Source organism: Cebus imitator, unplaced genomic scaffold (assembly GCF_001604975.1).
Source record: "Cebus imitator isolate Cc_AM_T3 unplaced genomic scaffold, Cebus_imitator-1.0 Scaffold45, whole genome shotgun sequence".
NCBI classification, from domain to species: Eukaryota; Metazoa; Chordata; class Mammalia; order Primates; family Cebidae; genus Cebus; species Cebus imitator.
In genome coordinates, this window is record NW_016107360.1 from 14,972,700 (window position 1) to 14,989,345 (window position 16,646).

At 53.9% G+C, this 16,646-nt stretch overlaps 1 protein-coding gene across 1 annotated transcript; it reads left to right on the forward strand.

The window, feature by feature from the left end:
• The first annotated feature begins 1,070 nt into the window (after positions 1 to 1,070).
• GHRHR (growth hormone releasing hormone receptor) lies at positions 1,071 to 16,363 on the forward strand. Its single transcript, XM_017527113.2, has 13 exons — positions 1,071 to 1,237; positions 5,911 to 6,013; positions 6,138 to 6,245; positions 6,940 to 7,037; positions 8,155 to 8,252; positions 8,987 to 9,119; positions 10,821 to 10,974; positions 11,262 to 11,322; positions 11,851 to 11,920; positions 12,670 to 12,761; positions 13,364 to 13,493; positions 14,121 to 14,162; positions 15,958 to 16,363. The coding sequence occupies exons 1-13, from the start codon at positions 1,181 to 1,183 to the stop codon at positions 16,081 to 16,083; spliced, it is 1,272 nt and encodes a 423-aa protein (XP_017382602.1). The 5' UTR covers positions 1,071 to 1,180; the 3' UTR covers positions 16,084 to 16,363.
• Positions 16,364 to 16,646: the final 283 nt, after the last annotated feature.

The following is a 16,646-nucleotide window of genomic DNA, read 5'->3' on the forward strand; positions in this document are numbered from 1 at the left end:
GAGTCGCCTTCAACATTCATGATGCACTGGGGCCGTAAACCTGTCTGGGGTTGTAGCTTCCAGCCCAGCAGCTTCTGAGTGGGGACGTGTGCACAAACATCAGGACCTGTCGGCTACCGGGACATTCAGGTCTTTCAAAAACGACGCCTTTGAAATTTCAAGATACCGTGCAAGATCCAGGGCATTTAGAACACTGTCTTTAGCTGGCCGGTGGAGATCATGCATTTTAAAGTCTAAAACTATAATAAAAGCAACCAGGCGATGAACATTCAATATAGTGTGAGTGACTGTGTAAGTCTTCTCTCATTTCTGCTCCCTATGAGAGTTGTCCTCCCCCTGTTCAAGATGGCCTGGCCCATGAATCGTGTCACAAGGCTTCCAACAAACCTCATTTCCTCCTCTTGCCATGAGAGTTTCTGGAGAGATTTTGACAATCCCCCATGTGAGGTCCAGAGCCTTGATGTTTGCAGCTTCAGCCCACCATCCAGGCTAGCGTCCTTGCCCTGTACAGGACCCGGGTCTTGCTGACATGACACATTCCTGGTCAGTCCATGCCAGCGCTTAGAGATCACACTTCCTTTTCTAAGACCATTCCAACCCTCCATCTCCACTGACATCCATCTCCACTGATACTATACCCTTCTCCTTCCCCACCAGGTCTGCACAGTTCTGACCTCACTCTCCAGCCCTGTGGCTAAGGCTAGGATCCCACGTCAAGTAATCTGGGGGCTTCTGAAGGGCAGGTGTGGGTCCCCTTCCTATTCTTTAAGATCCCATCAATCTGATGGCCACCAGAGACCTGGGCTTAGAGAAAGAAGAAAGTGGTAGAGAATTTGACCAAGTGACCAGGGGCAGTCACCTTTCTGGGCATTTGCTATCAGGACAGACACACGAGCAGACTTATGGCCAGAGTATAAGGTGGTGGGGGTGGGGGCTCAGCCCCTGCCTGCTGGAAACAGAGTCCCACCTCAGAGCCATGGCTGAGCTGAGCAGGTGTCCTGAAATCCTGGTGAATATTCAGAGGGCTGTGTCCCCTTGGCTGGCTCCTGCCTATGCAAACAGCCACCTGAAAAGGGGAAGCAGAGGGTGTGGTGGCAGTGGCTGTGTCAGGGGACAGCAGGGGAGGGAAGACAGCCAAGGCTCACTGAGACTGGTGGAGGGAGCCGCTGCTGGGCCCACCATGGACCGCCGGATGTGGGGGGCCCGAGTCCTCTGCGTGTTGAGCCAGTTACCGACCGTGAGTAGCCAGCTCAGACCTTCAAGCCTCTCCTACTAGGCTCCAGATTTGGGAGTCCTGGGGCCAACTGGAGCCTGGCAGAGACCCTACTGCCTTTCTCCCACTCTAAAATCCCTCCCCACGAGCAGGTGGCAGGCTGTGGCTTAGAGCACTCCTGATAACTGGGGTCCCCCACTCATCTCCCTCTGCCAGGCAGTCTGCTGTGATTCTGGGTAGCGCTATTAACACAGACTTCCTGTTGCTTTCCCCAGGGCCTGGCTGTGCCCTCTGGGGACCAGAGACTCTGTCTGCCCCAAGACAGTGCCTCAGAATTGGGGAGGCAAAGTCAGGCCTCCTCTTAGTTCCCCCAGTCTGCTCTTTCTGTCCGCTGTGCGTCCGCGATGCTTCCACACGCTCCCCTGGTAAGATTTCTGGACCCCTCCTTAGCCCCATGACTCCCTGAGCCATCTCCAATTTGGTGGTTTCCTTTGAAGACAGTGTGGCCAGGGAAGGAGTAGAACCTGAGGAGTTGGTGGAGACCAGCTGCTTCTGCTCCAGCAGTTAGGGGATCCATCATCCGGCCGTGATGCTGAGGGCCGGAGAGGCTTTTGGCAACCAAACACTACTCCACGGGCTAGGGCGCTGGAGCACGGAGCGTCAGGACAGCCAGCCTTTCCCAGATGTGCTGCAATTTTCCAGTAACTTTCCACGAGGTTATTGCAAGTGACAGCAGGGACCAGGACGGGAGTCACAAGGTTCTGGGATGGTGGGGGCTGAAGTATTCTTCCTCCGCTGCCTTGTTGGGGCGCTGCTGCCCCTCCCGAGCACCTTGCTGCGCCTGCTCCCAAGCGCACAGGCTTTGGGCTTGAATCCTGGACTCGTGAAACTAGCCGTGTGGCCTGCAAGTCCCTCAGCCTTCCTGAGCCTTATCTCTTTTGTAAAAAGAGAATATATCTGCTAGCCAGGTTTGCTGTGCATTGAGTGGAGTCTGATTTGTCAAGGGCTGGGTAGAGGGGTGCAACGCAGGAAACTGACTGCCCCCTGGCGGCCATCTGTGTGCTCTGCAGCAAAAGCTTTATTTTCAGCAGAGGGACCCAGGACCTGATGGTGGCCATTCAGCAGATGGTGCTGATTTGAAAGCTAGAACTAAATCACTGTTGGCCAGTGTGGGCTCCATCCCCTGCAGACACCAGGAAGAGTGGCAGGCACAGATGCCAGACCTGGGGGTCCAGGGCACGGGAACCTCCCCTCAGGAGTGTGTAGGGGTGACCGGGAGCCCCAGGATGTGTTTTGCCAGTCCTGATGGAGCAAGAGCATTTGGATAAATCTAAGAATGGTCTGTCTTTCCACCCCCACGACTTCCCTCCCTAGAATCTCCCCTTCCATCTTGCCCTGTGACCACACACCCCGAGTCATTAGTTGGACTTCCCTAAATTTCCCTCCTTCTCTTAGCGGTGTGGGCACTGTCTGTCTATCCTTTGGCCCTAGGCTGCTCACATGGCGTCCTTTGCCCTCAGAGCTTCCCCTTGATAGGCCCCGAGAAGGTTCCCAGGCAAAGTTGGGGCTTTCCAGATCGTGTATAGCAGGAGGAAGGATAGGCGGAGACCATGGCTCTCTCAACAGCCCAGGGTCAATGTCAGGCTGATGGTGTAAGAAAGTCCTATACAGGTCCACCTGCCCACCTGCCCTTCCTTCCCCGCTTTGTGCCCTCAGTCTGTTGGGAGATGATGGGGACACACAATGGGGCTCTGCCCTGAGACCACTGAGTCCTGGGGAGGAAGCCAAGAGCCAAGTGTGGGGTACCCACCAAAATGAGACCCGGAGCCTGGGTAGTGGGTGACTTCTGCACCCTGAGGCCCTGCAGGGCTAAGCAGGGGATGGCAGAGTTGGGTCCAAGCTGGATTTGGGGGAATGGGGTCAGCGGGGTGGGACAGGAGTGACTTCTGCCAGGGCAGTGCTGGTGGCGGTGACACTCCTTACTGGGCTGGGTCTCAGATCCTCTTCTAGCCCACAGGTCCACAGCGGAGCTCTCGGGCCTCTCCATATGGTCACCCACTGTCTGCTGTCCTCACTCTGGTGGTCAAAGTCTCTACTCTCTGACCCCAGCCCGTCTTAGGTCTGCTGCACTATTTGCTGTGCCTGCATTTATCCCAAAGAACACTAGCTGTTAATAAAACATTTGCTGACATGGATCCTGCTGGACAGAGAGAGAGAGAGAGAGAGAGAGAGAGAGAGAAAGTGTGTGTGTGTGCGTGTGTGCGTGTGTGCGTGTGTGTGTGGTCATGGGAAAAGAAACATCAGTCCCCGGCAGATACTTCCCAAATACACCTTTTTCCACTTCGCCTGTCTTTGCACATGCTGTTCTTTTGGTTTCAGATGTTCTTCTCCTCACTGTGTGTGCCTGGCTTTAAAAATGCTCCTTTGTCCCCAGGTTCAGCTCAAATGTCACCTCTCCAATCCCTGAGAGGGGCACTCCCTCCCATGGTACATGTCTTGCTTCTTTTTGCTTTTTTTTGAGACAGAGTCTGGCTCTATCATCCAGGCTGGAGTGCAGTGCCATGATCTAGGCTCACTGCAACCTCCGCCTCCCAGGTTCCAGCATTTCTTTCCACCTCAGCCTCTTGAGAACTGGGATTACAGGAGTGTGCCGCTACGCCCTGCTAATTTTTGTATTTTTGTAGAGATGGGGTTTTGACACATTGGTCAGGCTGGTCTGGAACTCCTGACCTCATGTGATCTGCCCACCTTGGCCTCCCAAAGTGCTGGGATTACAGGTGTGAGCCACTGTGCCTAGCCCCTGTCCTGGTTTTGATCACAGTTTGCACAGGGTCTATTAGGACCCAGTCCTTCCTCCTTTCCCAGCCACTCCTCTGACTTGGCTGTGTGTGTTATTCACAAATATGTATGCTGTATACCCAGTGCACAGTGCAGAAAGTGTGTTTGTGAACTTGGATCCCCTTATATGCATCTCTTTGGGCTCTGGCCTGCTGGGTGATCAGTTTGGTGTTCCTCCAGCTCGGGGCAGTGGGAGGGAGAAGTGCCAGGAATTCCTGCTGTTGACTCCCAGTTCCCTGGAGAACTTGTGAAAATGCAAAGCGCTGGATCCACCCTAGATCTCTGCATATTCCTGCCTCTGTCCCAGTGGATCTCTAGTTGGTTCTTGAGGCACACTTCCAGAAATAGTGCTAGAAGATTTCCAAAAAATCCAACTTGTTTCCAGCTTCCAGAGAGCATTCCTCATGACCACTGTGTAGCACAAGATCTGGGAAGCTCCTAAAACTGCAATCTTTCAGGGTGCTCAGCCACCAAGGCTATGATCCTTTCATCTGCCCATCCACGAACCCACATCTCCATCCCTACACAGCTCTCCCATCCACCACGGACCCATCCACGCGTCATCTCTCTGTCCATCCATCTGTCCATTCATCCACCCACCACCCTCCCAGCCCTGTGTATGTCTTCCGTCTGTCTGTATACTCATCCACTCCACCAGCCAACTGCCCAGGCAGGCATCCCTCCCTTCCTTCCTCTATGCATCCACGTTCGTTTGCTCCTCCACCTCATCTGTGTGCTCACTTAGCCATGTGCTCATTCATTCATCCATCTTCTCTCTCACGAACTTACTCATTTTCTCACATGTTCCTGCCCATGTGCACCCCTAAAAGCAGAGGCTGAGACAGAGGTCAGAAATTTAAAATGATTTCCAGTGGGATAAATCCAAAGGACTGGCCAAGCTGCACTCCTCTGGAGACTAGAGAAGAATCCATTTGCTTGGCTTTTCCTTGCCTTGGTGTCCTTTCTCCTTCAAAGCTAGCAGTGGGGCACCTTTAAATCTCAGTTCCTACAGCACATATCCTCATGACGCCTCCTCTGATTCTGACTCTCCTGCCCCCGCACACCCCCTATAAGGAACCTTGTGATCGGGCCACTCAGAGTCAAGGATGATCTTCCCATCTCAAGACCCTGAACTCAATCACATCTGCACAGTCCTTTTGCCATATAAGGTGACATATCCACAGCTTCCAGGGATTAGGATGTGGACACCTTTGGGGGCCATTGTTCTGTTTACCAAGGTAGCTTACGCAGAATTGCTTCCTGGGAGCAGGAGTGCAGAGCAAGGAATAACACTGGGAAGGAGGAAGGGCCCTGGCAAGCATGGAGTTGGCTGTCTCTGCAAGGTCTTCAGAAGCACATCGTCTTCTGTGTCTCAGAACTTACTTCCATGAGACAGAATGGAGAAACAGTCACTCAAATCTAGGCAGACCCAGGTTTGTATAATACCAACTTCCCCTCTTCCAGTGTGACCCTGGGCAAGTCAGTCAACCCTGACCTCCGCCTCCTGGGCTGTGAACTGGAAAGAACAAGAGCATTAACTGCGCAGGAGAAGATTAGAGCCAGCCAGCCTTCCTTTTTTCTTCCTTCTTGCGTTCCTGCCTTCCTTCCTTAGGACAAGAGTATTAACTACAGGGGAGATTATTAGAGCCATCCCTTTCCCTCCCGCTTTTCTCTTCCCCTTCCCTTCCCTGTATTTGAACATCCACTGCACACACCTGGAAGTGCCGTGAGCAGGTCTTTGCTTAGGATCAACACACAGAAATGAATCAGGCCTTGTCCCTGTTCTCAGGCCATTTGGACCACAGAGCCCGGAAGGGCACCCAATTGGCCTGGCTCATCCTGTTCACTGTTTCCAGCAGGTATTGGGCCACATGCACCCAGAATGTGACTTCATCACCCAGTTGAGAGAGGAGGAGAGCTCCTGTCTGCAGGCAGCAGAAGAGACGCCCAACACCACCCTGGGTATGGGGCCTGGGAGGCAGATGGCAGTTTCTCTGATTTTTATGTCCTTCAGCCTTACCCCTTGAATTGTGGGGGCAGCCCTGTGCCTGGACCGAGTCTCCCCTGCTCCTGGCTGTCTATCCAGGCTGCCCTAGGACCTGGGATGGGCTGCTGTGCTGGCCGACGGCAGGCTCCGGCGAGTGGGTCACCCTCCCCTGCCCGGATTTCTTCTCTCACTTCAGCTCAGAGTCAGGTGAGGGGTCTTGGGTGTGGCGGTGGGAAAGGGAGTGGGGTGCCAGGTGACGGGGGGCAGACACATCACTGGCTTTGGGGGCAGGCAGACCTGGGTTTGTACCAACTTGCCCTCTTCTGGGGCGACCTCGGGCCAGTCAGTTGATCCCGACTTCTGTTTCCTGAGCTGTGAACTGGGGGGAACAAGAACGTGAACTGCGCAGGAGAGGATTAGAGTGTGGAACCTGGAAGTGCTGGACCTGGGTGCCCGCAAGGTGTCAGCAGGAGGCAGACTGCAAGCGGGGAGGAGGGCAGCCTTGCCTGACTGCTAAGACACTACCAGCTGCCCAGGGCGGGGTGGGTGGGGCACCCTGCTGCTCTGCCTCACCTCCCTGGCCTGGGCACCTGGACAGCAAGGGCCTTTTTTCTCCCCCACTGCCCTTAGGATGCTGGCAGCCCAGCTCACCACTCTCCGCCCCTCAGGGGAATAACCCTCTCTGGGAAGATATGGTGCCTTTGAAGCCAGAGATAGAAGGCCCCATAGTGTATCCCTGGGCAGGCTGGACCAGGGCCCCAGGCCTCTGGAGCCACCCTCTTTGTTGGTGAGAGTAACTGTCCCAGTAACCCTGCCAGGGTCACTTAATGGTCCATGGCACCCCAACCCCTCCTGGGAGGAGGGAAGGAGTTGTGGCTAGAGAGTCCTGCTTGTCTCCCAGGAGCTGTGAACCGGGATTGCACCATCACTGGCTGGTCGGAGCCCTTTCCACCTTACCCCGTGGCCTGCCCTGTGCCGCTGGAGCTGCTGGCCGAGGAGGTAAGAGGTTCCTGGCATCTTGGAGGAAGGACTGCCATGGACATTTGTATGGGTGGGTGCACAAATGTGGGGGCTGCCCTTCCGTGGCCTGCAGGTTGGAATATTACAGTTTTCCAGAGAGGGCAGTGAAGTGTCTGGAGGAGAGGGGTCTTTTGCTAAGTTACTTGAGGCTGACCCACCAGCCAAGGTACTTGGAGGGAGAAGTGGGGCAGAGGGCAGGTGGGAGATCTGTCGGCTGCTATCTTGCTTCAGTGTGCAAGCCTCCAGGACAGGGAGCTTGGGGTGGTTCCAGAGGAAACAAGGCTCCTGGCAGCCCTGGGGAAGCTCCTTCTCTTCTGTGGCCCTCAGTCAGTGGAGCAGTGTGCATGGTTGTGGTGTGGGCCAGTGAGGGAAACTCAAGCCTAGAGAGATTGCAAAAAGCTCCTAATACCAGCTAGCACGTCCCGCAGAGCCTTTGCCAGGCACTCCCACGTGCATCATGCCGTTTTTCTATCCCTGTGATCTCTGAAAGGTGAAGCATGACTGTAACCATTTTTCAGATGCGAAGACTGAGTCAGAGACAGGCAGTGATTGCCTGAGCCCCACAGGAGAGCTGGGATTGGTGCCAGTGCCCGGGCCCTGCTCCCTTCCTTTGCCTGCACCCTCTATCTTCATGGCCAGGCTGGACTGATTGATCCAAACACTTGGCCATGGAAAGCTTTTGCCTGCTTGGTGTGGCTGTCCCCAGGTGTCCCTGGCTGTCTCCTTTACTTGGGGACATTGTGTTCCCAAGCCCGGTGACCAAGCTGGATGTCAATAAACAAGCTGATTTCCTCTTGGGCTTTTGTTATTCCCCAGGGACACGTAGTTTCTGTGGCTGCCTCTCTCCGCCCCCCAGCATCGTGAGTGCTAAGCATCTCCACTCCTTGCCACCGCCCCTCCCTCACCCGAGGCTCAGGCAGGAAACTAAATCTTCAGCACATAGGGGGAGGTTTCCATGGTACCTGCGGACATCTCTGCCCCCAGATGGGGAGTGTTGGGGTGGAATGGCAGATGCTTCACCTGCTTGACTGCCAAGCCTCTCTTTCCCCCACAAGGTCCAGAAGCTAAGACTTTCTTCTGTCTCTGCTCTTCCCAGAAATCTTACTTCTCCACGGTGAAGATGGTCTACACCATGGGCCATAGCATCTCTATTGTGGCCCTCCTCGTGGCCATCACCATCCTGGTTGCTCTCAGGTTTGCCATCCTCATCACCAGCTCAAGAACCTTCCTTGGCTCCCTATTTCCCAGAGGGCCAAGTCTGATTTCTTGCCTGGATAGCCATGAACTTCCCAGATCTAAGTAGCATATCCATGTCCGCCTTTCCCTCTCTTTTCCCCAGTGTGTAGACACATCCCTCCAAACACCAGAGCTCACTCCGACCTCCGCCCCTTTGCTCTGTGGCACTCATTGCATCTGCTCGAAATTCCTTATTTTTCCTCAGTGTGTTTATATTTGAGAAAGCCCAGCTCCTATTTGCATTTAACAATCCTCTGCCTCCTGAGTCCCTCTTGACTGTTACAACTCTCTGATCATTGTCCCTTTTAAGCCCCTGACCCCCTCCCTCCAGCCTTCAAAGTCTGAGCACCACATCTCGCCTGTGCTGTTCTTGGTCTCATGGGGATGAGTGTCTCTGATCATCCAGGGGGTCCCATGGGCAGTACCTGCCATTTCTGCCCCTGTTCCCCCAGACTATGAGCACTGCCAAGGCAGGGACCAGATATTCCTGTTTCCACGCCTACCCTGAGCACAGGAATGGTTGCTCAGCTGTCCTGCAAGGGTTAAACTGAAACCTCAAGTTCAGCTCAATTCAATTCTGCTTGATTGCCTTCAATTCGATTCATCTCCTGCCCTGCTCAGCCCAGTCGCAGAACACCAGAATCCCCTCTCCCTGCTTGCTTCTTGTTCCTCATTTCTCCCATTCACACCAGGAGGCTCCGCTGTCCCCGGAACTACGTCCACACCCAGCTGTTCACCACCTTTATCCTCAAGGCGGGAGCTGTGTTCCTGAAGGATGCCGCCCTCTTCCACGCAGACAGCACTGACCACTGCAGCTTCTCCACCGTAATGACCGTGGGCAGAGGGGATGGGCTGGTGGGGGAGAGAGGAGGTGGGATTACAGACCCAGATGTGCCTGCCCCAGCCTGTCCTGCCCTGTGGGCTGACCCTGGGGCTGCTGCAGGCATGGCCAGTCACAGAACAGGAAACTGCCCCTCTCTCATGTCAGACCCTAAGTCCTCACACGCCATTCCCGGGAAAGATCGTGGTATCGATCCATGTAATTTTCCATGCATGCTCTACTCCGCGTTCCGTAGTCTAACCTAGACCACGTTTCACTATGCACAGCCTCTTCCTTTCCTTTGATACCTCCCTGAGCACTCATTGGTCTGTGCTGGGGGTGTGTATGCAAGTGGCAGGGGGGAGCTGGGTCCCTCCTTCAGGAAGTGCCCAAGGGACAGAATGCACACAGATTAGAGGATGTCCAAGTAGAGGAAGCTGAGAGGGGGCTTCAGGGAGGAAGGGACCCTGGAGCTGTGTTGGCAGCAATGATAGGGAGATGGGGAAGGAGGACCCGTGAAGGGGAGGGACCCGGGTGAACAAACTCGAAAAGACAGGAGGACCTGGGCCATGTCCAGGAAACTGGGAAGACACCATGGGAGAGGTGGGGTGGAGACAGTAAGAGGCAACTGAAATTGAAGGAGAGGTGGGCAGAATGGGGAGACCCAGAACCTGTTAGATTCCCTATAGGTGTGCTGGAAATGAACAGTGAAATCTGCGAGCAAACTAACATATGACCTCAATTAACTGATGAAAGATTTAATCATACTTCATATTCAACACTTATTTTGTGCCAGGCATTTCAATAGGTGCTTACCATGTACAGCTGTCCCTTGACACAACATGGGGGTTAATGGTGTTGACCCCCCTTTCAGTTGAAAATTCAAGCATAACTTTTGACTACCCCCAAACCTAACTACTGATAGCCTACTTTTGACCTCAAGCCTTACCGATAACATAAATGGTCGATTAACACATATTTGGTCTGTTACATGTGTTATATACTGCATTCTTACAATAAAGTTAGAGAAACAATTTTAAGAATATCATAAGGAAGAGAAAATAAATGTACTGTTTTTAAATGGAAGTAAATCATCATGAAGGTCTTCATCCTCATCGCCTTTATGTTCAGTAGGCAGAGGGGGAGGAGGAAGAGAACTTGGTCTTGCTGTCTTAGGGGGCGAGGGGCTGGGACCAAACCTGGGCCAACTAACTCAGAGGCAGTCCTGCTCCCATGCCGGCAGGTGGTCAGGTCATGCAGTGAGTGAGTGAATGCACGGGGGCCTGTGTGCGCTTTTGCAAGGCAGAGCTGTGCCTCAGTCACAGCTCTAGGGGTTGACTTCAGCTCAGGAAGCATGGGGTAAGTGAAAATAGAAGCAAGTCTTAGGCAGAGTTTCTAATTTATCCTTATGACAAGGACACGAGCTAGGTAGTGGAAGTTTTTCCTTTTACAGATGAAGAGCAAAGGTGTGAGGAGATTTCACAGCAAATCGACGGTAAATTAGAAGCCAGGCAGTCTAGATCCCAAATCTGTGCTCTTCACCCTCACTGTATATCACCATATCCCCTCTCGGGTGGCCCAAGGAGCCGGAGTTCCCAGCCTAAGCTGGAGGGGCCTGGAGGTTGTGTATCTGAGCAGGGTAGAGGTGACTGGGGTGGGGCTCCAGTGGGTGTCCCAGCTCGGAAGCACCTGAGTTTCATCCCCAGGTTCTATGCAAGGTCTCCGTGGCCGCCCTGCATTTCGCCACCATGACCAACTTCAGCTGGCTGTTGGCAGAAGCCGCCTACCTGACCTGCCTCCTGGCCTCCACCTCCCCCAGCTCAAGGAGAGCCTTCTGGTGGCTGGTTCTCGCTGGCTGGGGTGAGTGCCCAGGGTTGGTTGGGCACCATGGGAAGGTACTGGGCTGGGAAGGTCCAGGGAGCTCACATAAAGGCCCCTCCAGCTAACTCTGAGGCCCAGAGAAGGGGAGGGATGGGCCACAGTCCGACAGCAAGTGTTGGAGCGTGGGAGCAGGACCCTGGCTCTGGGGTCCTGCCTGGCCCTGCCTTTGCAGTGCCCTGAGTGGCTGATGGTGGTGAACGAGGTGGGGCCAGGTCTCAGAGCCAAGGATGCAGACCCCTCACTCCTGTGTCCCTGTACACTTGTAGGGCTGCCTGTACTCTTCACTGGCACGTGGGTGGGCTGCAAGCTGGCCTTCGAGGACACCGCGTGAGTCGGAGCAGCCGCCTTGTCACACCCGCTGGGCATACATAGGGTGTGGTGTGGACTGTCAGGCCACAGGCTGTTCTCCAGGCTGGGAAGAGGAGGAGGAGGGACTGCCTGGCTAGGATGGGGGGTGGGAAAATGTTCTGTGGATAGCACAGAAGGGGCATGAGCCAGGCAGGAGAGTGCAGCTCAGATTCCCAGGGCTGCAGGGCTGGGGGAAGGTGGGGTAGGAGAGCTGCCAGGGGCCCTCCTGGAAAAAGGGACATGTAGGGTCCAGGAAGGAGGCATCGAACAGACAGAGTTCAGAAACATTTGTCCATCTAGGTGGATAGAAAGGGTGAGCCAAGCCTGGATTGGGGTGCCCCTTTGGGTGAGACCCTAACTGGCTGAGACAGGTGAGAAGGCTGGAGGGGAGGTGGGGTGAGGCCAGAAGGCACAAATGCCTGAGAGAGGAGGGAGGTGCACTTGTGCCACTGGGTCATCACAGTGAACGGGACATTCCAACAATGGCATTCTTGCGTCTCCCCCCAGGTGCTGGGACCTGGACAACAGCTCTCCCTACTGGTGGATCATCAAGGGGCCCATCGTCCTCTCGGTTGGGGTCAGTCCCTGGGCCATGGTTCTTGGCTTTATCCAGTCAACCTCCCTGGATCTACTGAGGGGCTGTGCACAGCAGGAAATGCAACTCCAGGCTGGGAGCCTTGAACACAGAGCTCCAGCCTTGCTCTGCCACCGATTCTCTGTGAGGCCCTCTCTGGGCCTCAGTATTGCATTTGTAAAGCCGGAGGAGTGGTGGTTTCCACCAGCATGCAGGCTGTTCCAGCTCAATTTTGATGAGTCTACTGAGCTGGTTGCAGCTCATTTGCCACTGCAGTGAGAGGTTGGGGTGTGGGGTGGGGGCAGTAAATAGACTACACAGCTAAACCCCTCGCCTCCCTCTGCTCCCACACACAACACAGAGGCAGTGAAGACCGCTTTGCATGGCTTTGGTAAATGTACAAATGTTTTGCAACTTAGCAACTGTGCAAAATGAGGGACATCTGGTTTGTGCTAGAGAAGAGCCTGGGTGGTGGTCAGAGGCAGGTGGCAAGGCCTGATCGCCCCTCTTTGATGCCAGGACTGGAGAGGGACAGGAGTCCTGGGCCCTCCTCTGTCCTCTAAGGCTCAAATGTGGGAACTCCCAGCTCCAGGCCACAAGTTCTGGAGCAATGATCTGTGTGTTCATCCATCTGCATTCTCACGTCTGAAGGATTTAAGTTTTCTGGTCCCCAAATGGGCTGCAGCTCATCCCAGCCACCCAAGGATACCCACTGACCCTTGTCTTCCATCTTCCTATACCTCTATTTCCAGGTGAACTTTGGGCTTTTTCTCAATATTATCCGCATCCTGCTGAGGAAACTGGAGTCAGCTCAGGGCAGCCTCCATACCCATTCTCAGTATTGGTACTGTGTGTGCGCGCGTGTGCGTGTGCGTGTGCGTGTGTGTGTGTGTGTGTGTGTGTCTGGGTACACTGGAAAAGGGTAACTGGAGGGGGATTCAATGTGGTGGTTCTATCTCATCCAACAGGCACTCGTGACCTCAGCCCCGTACTCTTCCCTGTGTTCCCAGAGACAGAATAGACCTGGCCCCTTCCTTCTGGAGTATCACAATATTGGAAGGATAGGCACTTCAAACAGCCAGTTCCCATGCCAAATAGAATGATGAGTGCTAAGATGAATTTCTATGGGAGCCTGAGGAGAGAGATCCTTTCTAGGTGAAGGGTGGTGTGGTCAAAGAAGACTTCCTGGAGGAAGTAGTTTTGATCCCCACTTTGAAAGATGCGTAGACTTTGGGATAAACTGGGGCAATAACACTTGGCAGGGGAATCAGCAGGACCCTGGGCCCAGAAATGAAAAAGCCCAGGGTCAGTGTGGGCTGGTGGCATTTCTCAGGGTGGCTGGTCCGCACAGTGGATGTAGGGAGGTGGCAGGAAGTGAGAGAAGATGAAGTGCACATGACAGTTTCTATCCCAGCCTTGGGAGCCCAGGATTTGTCTTTCCTGCAGGCGTCTCTCCAAGTCGACACTTTTTCTTATCCCACTCTTTGGAATTCACTACATCATCTTCAACTTCCTGCCTGACAATGTTGGCCTGGGCATCCGCCTCCCCCTGGAGCTGGGACTGGGCTCCTTCCAGGTGAGGGCCCTGCAGGCACTCTTTCTCTCCATGGGAGGTGCTAAGGGAGCTGCTGTTGCCCACAGGCCTTGGCTGGGTTCATGACAGGGTGAGGGCTATTATTTTTCATCCATCTATTCAACTGTCTGTCCATCTTCCAGTCACCTATCTCTCTATTTATTCAACTACGCATGCGTTCATCCACCCACCCATCCATCATCCATACATCCACCCACTAACCCATCCATCATCCACCCATCCATCCATCTACCCACCCACCAACACACCCACCAACCCATCTATCCATTCATCCATCCACCCCCTCATCCATCCATCCATCCATCCAATCTATTCAGCTCCTACTGATCCCCTATTATGTGCCAAATGCTGTGCTCATCCGTAAGGGATGCAGAAATAAAGTCAGAGAAATGAGGCCAACAGTACAGCCCTGGCAGGCTTGCTATGACAATTTTATGAGACAATATTCCTGGCACATAGTAGGTAATGAATGCCTCAAAATTCCTATTTCAATCAGACCTGGCCCAAGCCATAGCCTGAGGGTGAGTAGGGAAAGAGCAGCAGGAAGACTGGACACCTTGAGGACAGGCCAAAGTGTTCTGACGGGGTCTTTCCTCTTTGGCCCCACAGGGCTTCATCGTTGCCATCCTCTACTGCTTCCTCAACCAAGAGGTGTGTGACTTTCAAGGATATCCCTCATGGAGTCCCCCTCCCACCAGACCTCAGGCCCCTCCTTCTCTCCCCGACTCAGGCCCTGTAAACCCCAGCTCAGGCCACACCTTGACTCCTATGAGCCTTTGTGGTAGTCTGTCCTGAGCTTCTGGATCAAGCTGAACCTGAATGCTTCCTGTAAACATCTCTTATCTATCCCTTCTCTGTGCTGGGCCAAGTTCTACTAGTCACTCTTCAGGAGATGGAGGTGGCCTTTCAGGGATCAGGAGCAGGATTAGGGTAGGGAGTCAGAAGGAATCCCCCAATTCTGTTTCTAAAATTGAACATAAAGGGAGCCCGGGAGGGAGTATGCCAGCTGAAGGAGAGGCAATCAGAGAGAATGGATAGAGGAGCCAGGCAAGTCAGAGGTGAACATACAGGGAACTAGGATAATAATCAGATGCAGAGACAAAGAGGAAGATCTGGAGCCCGGGAAACAGCACGCGAAGGAAACAGACACACAAAGAGAATGGATGGAAGGGGAGACAGACATGAAAAGACAGAACAGATGGTGCTGCTGCACACGTGGACATGTGGAAAGATGCCAGAGACCGGCTCGAAGTGAATTCCACCCAGGAGACACTGTGAATTTCCAAATCTCCTCCTTAGGACAGTCTTGCTCTGGGGAGAGAGGCTGGGGAGAATTGATCTCAATGCGCTAGACTCCCAAGTTCCACCTCTGTGCACCTGCAGGCCCCTGTGCTCCCTCTGCTGGCCATGGATTTGCCAGGGGCTCTGTATTCTGTGAGACCTGGCCGCAGGTGCCCTGTGTCCCTCACTGTGGTGTGTTGCTCCCGGCTCCCATCTCATCTCTCGCTTCTGTCCCTGACTGCTCCTTCTCCTCTCCCTCTCTTCACTCCTCACCAGGCCTCTCTAAGTCCCATGCAGCCTTATCTGGTGTCTGGGTGTAGCAGACCATGGGCCCTGGGGGTCCTGGGTGGGGCAAGCAGCAGCCCAGGCTGAGGCTGGTGGGGTGTGGAAAAAGTGTTTCCAGAGAGTAGGGAGGAGATCTGTCTTAGGATGCAATGTTGCGGACCAGGTGGTTACATACTTCTGGTGATGGGGAGCTTACTACCCTGCAATAGCTCTTTCTGTTTCAGGCAGCTGTGTCCCACATAGATTGTCTCTGTGTTGAACAGACATCCGATTCCTCATCTTTCACCACAACTGTAGTTCCGCTCTACTGCATGGGGCAGTCTCTCCGCACCCCGTGCCCCTGAAAGCCCCTTGGAGATGAAAAGATACAGACAGCGCCCCCTCCAATCCCACCCTTCCACATTGCCCTAGGCTACTTTTCTTTCAGTTCCTTTCAGTTCCCTCAACTGAAGCCCCTCAGACAGAGTTCTGAATCTTCTCTCCCTTCAGGTGACGTCCTCTGGACAGGTTTCACAGTGGCCAGAGTTGAGCTCACAAAATTGAGCCCCAGAGGAAGGAGTGGTCTAAGTGATTCAGAAAGAACAGGGTGGTTATTTGGCCAGGAACTCAAGAAAGCACCCAGAAATGCCTTTAACTGGGCTCAGACAAAGGCAGGGCTAAAAGGCAGAGAGAGGAGCTGAAAGAATGGTGAGAAATACAGGAAGGAGGAAGTAGTATCCTCCAGAGGTAGTACTTAGCAGTGCCTGTGGCTAAGCATGGCTTTTCCTGCCCCATGTCTCTGTTTCTCTTACACGGCCTCTCCCTGCACCTGAGACTTATTGGGGTTGAGTAGCAAAGCCCCAGGGGGACCTTCCTAACATCCTCTCCCTTGTCCCTGGAGGTGAGGACTGAGATCTCACGGAATTGGCATGGCCATGACCCTGAGCTCCTGCCAGCCTGGAGGACCCGCGCTAAGTGGACCGCACCTTCCCGCTCGGCAGCGAAGGTGCTGACATCTATGTGCTAGGCTGCCCCATCATGCCCCTGGAGTCCACACTTGAACTTGGGCAGCTATTATGTGTCCACCACACTCTGGAGGAGCAAGGGGACTCCCAGGGAACTTCAGGCCACAGCCCCATCCCGGCCCGGGACAGGGGCAGCCCTATCCTCCCTGTCTCTGCCCCGACTCTCTTTCGAGGTCTGCCTCTGACTTCTGTGGTCCCTCTGTGTCTGTTCTCATCCGTTCCTCTTCCCGAGGCCTGGGGCTCTAGTCCAAGGCTAGCGGAGCCAATAAACCTGTAAATGAATAGACGCATGTTTGAGTGAGTAAATGGCCTCTGAAGGGTAGTGCACCTGCATTCTTTATTTGGACAGCTGGTGCTGAGTTGCGTTCATCGTTCCTCAGTTCATGCTACATTATGATTATTTATCTGTGCAAAGGGCCTCTTGTTTTATTTGTTCTTAAACTGTGCTCTCTTTTGTCTTCATCACTGCTCCCATTCCCCTCCTCTCACAGGCAAGCAAGCATGTTTAATGTGAATACTTGTGTTTCTGGGTGTCTTGCAAAATACGTGTTTTGTGTGTCTGTAC